At 41.0% G+C, this 10,119-nt stretch overlaps 1 protein-coding gene across 1 annotated transcript in view; it reads right to left on the reverse strand.

The window, feature by feature from the left end:
* LOC143028132 (glucoside xylosyltransferase 1-like) overlaps nt 1–10,119 on the reverse strand; it is a 64,229-nt gene that overhangs the window by 12,848 nt on the left and 41,262 nt on the right. Inside the window, exon 3 of the mRNA XM_076189770.1 lies at nt 329–460. Coding sequence (XP_076045885.1) covers nt 329–460 — 132 coding nt within the window. The remainder of the gene's footprint in view (nt 1–328; nt 461–10,119) is intronic.

Here is a 10,119-nt window from a genome sequence, read left to right on the forward strand (position 1 = left end):
GTCCTTGCCATATACATAAGATGCATTTCTGGGTAGATACATACAAGGCAGAATGACCACATAAAGACCTCCATCTCTGAGCTATACACATAACTCAAAGTTTTGAGCTGCCATTACAAGTTCTGATTTTTTCTTAATAATTTTGAATATTACTCACTGGAACCATTTACCTAAAATTTATGCACCAAAATATATGCAAGGACTTCCTGTACTAAAAAGCACACGTATATGCTGGCATACAACATATACACATATAGATATACAAAACCTATACAATAAATACAAAAACAATGTACTACCGCTTGCATGGAAGGGGAAGAAGACTTACAGGTAGGAAGAGGCGCTGAGATGCACATGGCTTGAACAGGGTCCTCCACATGTGATCCTGTCCTTTTGGGAAAGACAAATCCCGGACATCCAACGCGACACGGTGTCTCACAATAGCAGGCCAAGACTCGTACTGCAAAAATATTTCAAAATCAAAGTACACACATACATATACCAAAGGCTTTCTCCCCCTTATAAGGGAGGGGGAGGGAGAGGGAGAGAGAGAGAGAGAGAGAGAGAGAGAGAGAGAGAGAGAGAGAGAGAAAACACTCCCACCCATTCCATCCCTAACATACTCCACTCCCTTCCACCCTCTTCTTTTGGCTCCTCCTGGATGACAGGTCATCCCTGCATCTCGCCCACTGCCCTGGATCAGAAGCAGTGTCGCAAGACACAGCACATCCACAGCAAGGCTGCTTCATTAAATCGACGACCCCCCCCCTCTCCGTCCCCTCATGCAGAAAAGGAGAAGACAGGGAGACATCCCTTTGGGCTGCATTAATTTATTTCTCACACACAAAATCAAAGTACCGAGGTAAAACGTTTCTGCACAGGAACCAAATACAATCTGAACCTTCACTTGAGTCAAACTGAAACGAAAACTTTAGTTGGTTTTTCTGTTGAACCTCATGTCCAATTATTAGTTTTCAATATCATAATGATTCACTTGATTAACAAACTCTTTCAGACTGGAATGACACTCTTGCAGTTTTTCTTCTGACTGTTACTGTATACTTCACACAGAAGACACTGAACACCTCATCCACTACACTCTTCCTTGATAGACACGTGGGCCAAACTGGTGGCCACTACTATGGATCTCCTGAAGGAGAGGCATGGGACAATGGACTGACTGACTGACAGGCTGAGATCTATTTAGCTTCGGGAATGGCACATTTTCTGTTTTCATCCAACCTAGTCATGGACCAAAGGGTCTCCGGTCACTATGCATCATTGTAACTCATTGTGAGAGAGAGAGAGTTGGGAAGGAGGAGAGTAGAGGAGAGAGAGAGAGAGAGAGAGAGAGAGAGAGAGAGAGAGAGAGAGAGAGAGAGAGAGAGAGAGAGAGAGAGAGAGAGAGTGAGAGAGAGAGAGGGAGGGAAGGGGGAGAATAGGGGAGAGAGAGGGAAAGAAAGAAAGAAAGAAAGAAAGAAAGAAAGAGAGAGAGAGAGAGAGGGAAGGGGGAGAATAGGGGAGAAAGAGGGAGAGAAAGAAAGAAAGAAAGAGAGAGAGAGAGAGAAAGAGAGGGAAGGGGGAGAATAGGGGAGAGATAGGGAGAGAGAGAAAGAGAGAGAAGGGGAGAATAGGGGAGAGAGAGGGAGAGAAAGAGAGAGAGAGAGAGAGAGAGAGAGAGAGAGAGAGAGAGAGAGAGAGAGAGAGAGAGAGAGAGAGAGAGAGAGAGAGAGAGAGAGAGAGAGAGGGGGTCTTCTTTCTCTACAACTAATCCCCCCTCTACACACACACACACACCATCTGTTTGTCGGTCTCCTATCGACCCCTATCTACCTGGGAGTCGGCCCCCTGTCGGCGTCCCACCGTCCTTTGTTTTCGAGTTCTCGCGGTCGGCAACCACTCTTCCAGATCGATAAGCTTAGATAAAAAAAAAAAATATATATATATATATATATATATATATATATATATATAATATATATATATATATATATATATACATATATATATGCACACACACATTATAACTATGCAAGCATGTTTTCTACATACATATACCAACTTTTTCCTCCCTTACAAGGGAAGTAGCCAAAGTCAAAACCATAAATCCACTCCCACTCATTTCATTCCCACATACTCTACTCCCTTTCACCACTCCTCCCTCCCTCTTTTGGCTCCTGTATGATGGGTCATCCCTGCATCTCGCCTACTGTCCTGGGTCAGAAGCAGTGTAGCAAGACACAGCACACCCACATCAAGGCCGCTTCATTAAATCGGCGACCTCCCCTTTCCGTCCCCTCATGCAGAAAAAGAGAAGACGGGGAGAAATCCCTTCGGACTGCGTCAAAATATCATTCACACATACTCCCTCACCCCCACCCCATCCACCACTCATTCCCCTCCATGCATTACAGTATCATCCATACACAACCATTCTCCACTCACCCCTATCTTCTGTCTTCTCCCTTTCTTCCTCAACAGACATTCCCCTCTTTCCCAATCCCCCTTTTACCCCCATCCATCTCATATCATCCTTGGTCGCCCCCTCATGTTCACTCCTTCCACACCTCTTTTACTAATCTTTCTTCACCCATTCTTTCCATGCGTCCAAACCATCCCAATACTCTTTCATCATCCCTATCTCCCAACTCCCTTTCCAACCCCGTTCTCCTACTCACCTCCTCATTTCTCACTCTATCCAGCCTAGTAACCCCTATCATAGTTCTCATGCACATCTCAAACACATTCAAACTCCTCCTCTCTTATCTCTTATGTTCCATGTTTCTGCGCCATACAGTGCTGTCGGCATAATCACTCCTTCATACAATCTCCTCTTAGCATCCATTCCCAAATGTCTATTTCTCATTACACTTTTTAACCCCCCAAGTTAGTAGTGGATATTCGCACTATAGGTCCACTGACAGCCTAGGCTTTTCTCAATCTACATTCTACCTCCACCTCCACTCCTCTCTTTTCCGCCACAGTCACACCCAAGTATATAAAGCTACCCACTTCCTTCAGTCTCTCCCTCTCTTAATACTCACTTCAAACTTGCCGCCATACTCTCCCCTTGTACATCTCATCACCTTACTTTTACTCACATTCATCTTCAACTTCCTTCTATCGCACACCTTCCCAAAATCAGTCACTGACTTCCTTAATCATGTTTTCTAAAAAGTATGTTTTCTATTGTATTCATATTCCTGTATAATAAAAAAAAAACATTTTTATGAGCATCTCTATCCTTGGAAAAAGTACAGCACCGAAGAGGTGTAACCACAGAGGGAAAGGAGAGATTGAACTAAATTAACAGAACGAAAGGAGACCAAAAATCAGAAGCCGACCACCTTTCGCTTTTGATCTGTCTCTCACCAGAAAAGAATACTACGTGACTGGTCCGTAAGGGGGAGTCATTAAAGCCCTCCTAAAATATAGAGATTCTGCCAACGCGGTGAAAAGTCAGAGGACGCTAAGGTCATCAAAAATGTCGCCCCGTCAAGCAGCGGTCTCACTTATCACTAAGGCCGCTGAAACCCCGAGTTAGTAGTGGATACCCTATAGGTCCACTGACAGCCTTGGCAAAATCCCGCGAGATTAGTCTCACCGGGACAACTGAGGTTGGCTCGGTTACAGCTAGGCGCCTCATGGCATGAGCCTGTTTAGCAGCGTTTCTCAACCTTTTTACCCTTGCGTAACCTTTAAAATAAATTGCATGTCTCAAGGAACCCCTGCGCAAAATAATAAATAAATAGATAAATAAATAAATAAAAGAAAAAATATATATATATGTGTGTGTGTGTATATATATGTAAATATGTATATATATATGTATATATATATATATATATATATATATATATATATATATATATATATATTATATATATATACCATACCAGTCTTGCTGTATGGATGTCAAACCAATCTTGCTGTATGGATGTGAAACATGAAGTCTCACAAAGAGAATGGAACACTCCTTATCTGTCTTTGAAAATAAAGTCCTTAGGAAGATATTTGGCCCAGTGTATGATGTAGATGAACAAGCATGGAGACGGCGACACAACCATGAACTGAGAGAGTTGGCAGATCAAGGAAGTATCGTAAATACAATAAAGGTAAGACGAATGCAATGGGCTGGTCATGTCGCCCGAATGGAAATGGACAGAATTCCAAGAAAGGTCATGACGGAAAGAATTATCGGTGGAAGAAGATCAGGAGGAAGATCCAGAAGAAGATGGATGGATAACATCAAACAAGACCTAAGAAGTGCTGGGATGGAGAATACGGAAGACTGGATGACAAGTGCGCAAAACCGACGTCAATGGAGGCAGATAGTATCGGCGGTGAGGGGTCAGCAAGCGGCCCAAACACCAACAAAGTATATATACAGTATACCATATATCTCTCATTTCATTTTCATCGTAATAATAGGTTAGATGGGATGATGTCTATATTACATCATTACAATAACCAAGAATATGTCGTGCGTGTTTAATTATATTACGTATATGAAATTATATAAAAAATCAAGTGTATTAATTTATCTCACTTGTTCTCGCGGAACCCTTAGGGACCTTTGGCGGAACCTTAGTGTTCCGGGGAACCCTGGTTGAGAAACGCTGATGTTTAGGGTGGCTCAAATGAAACACGGTGGATATAAATATATAAATTAAAAAAAACAAACAAAAAAAAAACACTACAGACAAAACGCGCGCACTCGTCGGAGGCGTAATCAAGAATGCCCGACGCCAAGCCTCTAGGGTGGCCAGACGTCCTCCTTTAGGCCGGACAGTCCTCCTTTTGAGCACTTTGTCCTCCATCCGGCGCAACCTCACGCCGGACGTGCATTTGTCCTCCTTTCTTGGGGTGTGACAAAAATAAATGAATAAACAAATAAATAAATAAGAAAATGAATAAAGAATATATAAATAAATAAATAACCCTAGATACAATAATGCCGTGCGATTAAATTATGTGGGAGTACCCAGGCCTAGGTCAACGTCGGAACTCGGCAGCCGAAGTAGACAGGAACGAACTGCATAGGACCAATGTTGTGAACGTGTGATTGCATGATTCACATCTCACCTCAGTCCTGAGGTGGACACGGTGCAGTGTGGTTTGGCAATTAATTGATGAGGTTAAGGAGTCTGAAAATGCCGAAAAGAAAGACTTTGTTTAACTCTGACTGGGCCAAAGAGTTTGGCTATCAAGATGAGGATACAACTAGGATTTGTTTGTGTTGTAACATAGTAAGAAATGCAGGTATTTGTTTTTTGTTTAATGAAGAAGTGAAAAACGTTATTCACTTTCAGTTTCTTATCATATATACATATATATATATATATATATATATATATATATATATATATATATATTTATATATATATATATATATATATATATATTACTGTATATTATAATCATTGATATCCAGTGTCGTCCTTTTTGTAAATTTGGAAATGGCCACCCTACAAGCCTCTCAGCGCGGGTAAAACATAAATGAATCGCATGGTTCGATTACAAAAAACGCATACGGAAATATACAATGACAATAATAAAATTAATATACAATAATAAATACACAATGTTTCAAGTGCACCATTACAAGCCCCCTTGTCATCGCAAGAGCTTGCAAAGTTCCAGTGATAACGGGGCTAAGTTCCCAATCCACGCCCCGATCGCATTTTCTTTTTTTCTAGTATTGCAATGTCAGCACTTGGCATGGGTGGGCGACCCCTGCATGGCTGGCCTCCCATTGGACACTCAGGACCTAGTTACACCAAGCTTACGACCTGTGTCCGACCACCGGCGACCAGGCTGGTTTGTGCTGTCCCTCTGTTTATTATAAAAAGAATTCAAAAGACAATGCCACAATTGGAATGAATCTCCTCTCCCGTCATGAGATAGATGAATATGAAAGAGCCACCTGGCGCTTATCTAGAGAGAAACAAAAGTGCCACCGTACAAGATGGTGGTCGGAAACAGGTCGTAAGTAGTTTGGTGTGACAGGCTTAAGCGACCAAATCAGCGTTCTCCACGTTCGACTCCCAGCTGAGCAACGCATCTCCATCGCTCTCTCTTTCTCTCTCTCTCTCTCCCCTTCTTCTTCTATTCCTCATCTTAATTTTCTCTCCATTTTCTTTTCTTCTCCTGACAAGGCAAAACCTCGCCATGGATAGATTGCCCAAAGCATGACTAGAAAGAGTGAGTGAGTGAGTGAGTGAGTGAGAGAGAGGGGGAGAGAGAGAGAGAGGAACGAGAGAAAGAAGACAGAGAGAGGGAGGAGGGGGAAGGAGGAGAATATGGAGAAAGAGAGAGAGGAACAGCAAGCCAAAACATTTACACAAGTGTAATGGTCTAAACAACGAAGATGTTTACAGGCTACTTACTCCTGCAACAGCCAAAATATATATTGCATGAGAAACAACACTCCTCATAAATAAAGTATACACTGCAACCTACTATCCACAGGAACAACAAGACAATTCATCTGTGGAGCGATGATACGTCTTCTAAGTGCATAGTCGCACTCACACTTCTCTCCAAGTCCTATGAATCATTCATGGCAAGCTCTCAGGTAGATACCCAACCATAATCCAATGTCTGGTGTGTGTGTGTGTGTGTGTGTGTGTGTGTGTGTGTGTGTGTGTGTGTGTGTGTTTCACCACGGTCTTGGATCACGTGTTGGACTCTCGTGATCGACAGCTATTTCCCTCCCGGAAGAGAGCTCGGAGCTCATACATGACCGATCTATGGGTAATGTTGTGACCTTACACGCACGTCCACACACACACCACTCCCCACCCACAAGAGTTGGAGTAACGACTCGCAAAGCAGCGATACTGAAATTATTTCAGCCCTGGGCGGGAGTCGAACCCGTAGTGGCTGCGGGGAACTCTACCAACTGCGCCACGAGTGTGTGTGTGTGTGTGTGTGTGTGTGTGTGTGTGTGTGTGTGTGTGTGTGTGCGCGCGCGCGCGAACATTCAACTATACCTAACCCGAACCAGTCTGGAGCAAGGTTGAAACAAGAACAGGTCTGTTCACTTCTGGAATGAGAACGAGCGACATGACGTGACGAAGAGTTGCTGCGACAACCCGTGCGCAACTCCTTACAACACAGTTTTCTTCCGGAAATGAAGTGCCCTGGTCTTGTTCAGACTCGATCCTGAAACTGTTATGTTGGAAAAAAATGGGAGAGGAGAGGAAGGAGTGTGGGAAATTCATATATATATATATATATATATATATATATATATATATATATATATATGGCACAATGGTGATTTAAAGACGGTAGCAAAATGGAGGGCCAGTATAAGTATAAAAATCATATTTGTTTCTTTATCATTTATCTGTTTATATTTTTTTGTGGTGGAGATTAGCGTCTAATCATAAAAGAACTGCGTGCCTCCGATCCGTAGGGATGTCATTAAATTTCTAGAAGTGATTGCATAAAACATACACTCAAGTCTCATTAAAAATGATAGGAAGAAGTGAACGGATATAGTTACGCGTATGTATATCTATACATATATCAATACACACACACACACACACACACACACATATATATATATATATATATATATATATATATATATATATATATATATATATATATGCAGAAATCACTTGAACGCGTGACTCTAATTATGCCGAAAAACCACAAGGAAAATAACAGAAATGAGACCGAGCGCTTTCGTCTATTCAGACGAAAGCGCTCGGTCTCATTCCTGTTATTTTCCTTGTGGTTATACATATACATATATATATATATATATATAAATATATATATATATATATATACACATATATATATATGTTATATATACATATATATATATACAGTATATATATATATATATATATATATATATATATATATGTATATATATATATGTATATATATATATGCATGTATATATATGTGTATTTACCTAGTTTACCTAGTTGTATTTTACGGGAAGGGGAGCTATGCTCGTGGGGTCCCGTCTTCATATCTCATTTTATCTAAACTATTTTTAAATTCATGTATTGTTTTTGCACACACCACTTTCTCATCTAACTTGTTCCAACTGTCTATTACTCTGTGAGGAAAGCTGTTCTTTTTCAAATCTCTTCTATAGTTGTCTTTTTTTATTTTCTTTCCGTGTCCTCTTGTATTTCTGTCATCCCATTTGTGTGTGTGTGTGTGTGTGTGTGTGTGTGTGTGTGTGTGTGTGTGTGTGTGTGTGTGTGTGTGTGTGTGTGTGTGTGTGTGTGTGTGTGTGTGTGTGTGTGAGTGCGTGGGAGGTTACTAGGCGAAGACGGAATAGGAACCAATTCAATGTTAGTCTTCATTGATCTCTCCCAGGAAGACAAGCGAGTCACAAGATAACTTAAGAACTTTGTTCATAACCTTAACGTATTCGCTTCTCCCCACCCGCTCTCTCATTTGTCTTTCCTACTCGACCAACACATGCATGCACACGCACACAAAATCGTGCAAAGTGCAAGACAATTAAACGCCACTGTAAGCAAAAATACTTCAACGTGCACTGAGATGGCTTCGGCCGCAGCTTAACGGCTTCTGGGGTGACCTCCTCTCTCTTTCTTTTATCGGATTAAAACTGAGAAAGAAAAGTAATGGCGTGTTCTCTCTTTGCCTCACACAACCTATTTCCTTAAGTAAGAATGAACTAAGAAACCTACAAGGAACTCTTTGTTAACTAATTATCTCCCCTCAACTTCTGTGAGTTCGTTTGAGTAGAAACTACTTCGGTTACACCAGTGTTTCCCAACCTTTGGCCATTATGCCCCAACTAATCACCTCTAGAATTCTGATGCCCACCCCCCCATGTAGTGATATATAATTCTTATTTAAAAAATTAACTTCGTTTTAGGTGAGGAAGCTTAAAACACCAATACTTTTATCTAATTCTTAAACTTTTATTTTCTACTTAAAATTTAAAGTTTGTGAAATCATAGGCACAAACAGGCTTCAAAACAACATGTCAACAAATTGCCCCCCCCCCCTCTCCCCCAGCTATGGGTCGTACTGGGTTACACCAATTTTTTTTTTTTTTTTCAAATCTCCAAATGTCAAATTATATACCTTTGAGTCACATACTGAGACGACGAATGACGAATTACGAGAATTTTAAATTTACACGAATTTAGGCAAATCTCTGAGATTTTCTTAGGAAAGTCTAAAAATACTGTAAGGGAAGTCTTCTTCTTGATATTTAAATTCACATTTATCAAGAATCGGCCCAAGGTGAAGTGGATGTTATTCAATACCATTGAGTTATTCTGACTGTTAAAAGGCAGTTTCATCTCCTTTATTCAGAGCAACTTAGTGATATCGACTAAAACTCGTGACTGCAATGCCTAAGGTTCGACCTCATCAGGGATGGTCATTTATTCACAGTCGAAAGAAGTTTGTGTGCTTTACCATGGTCTTAGATCACGTGTTGGACTCGTGATCGACATCTATTTCCTTCCCGGAAGAGAGCTCAGAGCTCATACATGACCGATCTATGGGCAATGCTGTGACCTTACACGGACACACACACACCCAACTCCCCGCCCACGAGAGTTGGAGTAACTAATCGCAGCGCAGCGATACTGAAATTATTTCAGCCCTAGGCCGGATTCGAACCCGGACCGCCGTAGTGGTGGCCGCGAACTCTACCAACTGCGCCGTCGAGTCGTGTGTGTGTGTGTGTGTGTGTGTGTTTTCTCATCAGCTCAACACTCATTTATCTATTCCTCTGTTTAGGCACACACACACGCCTCAAGTGAGAGTATACCTGACAAGATATCTATATATTAACAGCCAACCGAACTTGTCACTGAAAAAAGCAGTGAAATATGTTTCATGGATCTCTATGAAATATGAGATACACATTACGGATTTTGAAGCGAATAACCATACAAAATGCCGTCATCAAAACCCATTTAACAACTTCAACTGACAATATATATATATATATATATATATATATATATATATATATATATATATATATATATATATATATATATATAAATAATAATAATAATAATAATAATAATTCCGACAGTTGTCCCCGTACTCGAACCCAGGACTTGTATGTTAGCAAGTCTATGGCTTCTA

The sequence above is a fragment of the Oratosquilla oratoria genome, chromosome 9 (assembly GCF_046742065.1).
Source record: "Oratosquilla oratoria isolate Oo_2021 chromosome 9, ASM4674206v1, whole genome shotgun sequence".
NCBI lineage: Eukaryota > Metazoa > Arthropoda > Malacostraca > Stomatopoda > Squillidae > Oratosquilla > Oratosquilla oratoria.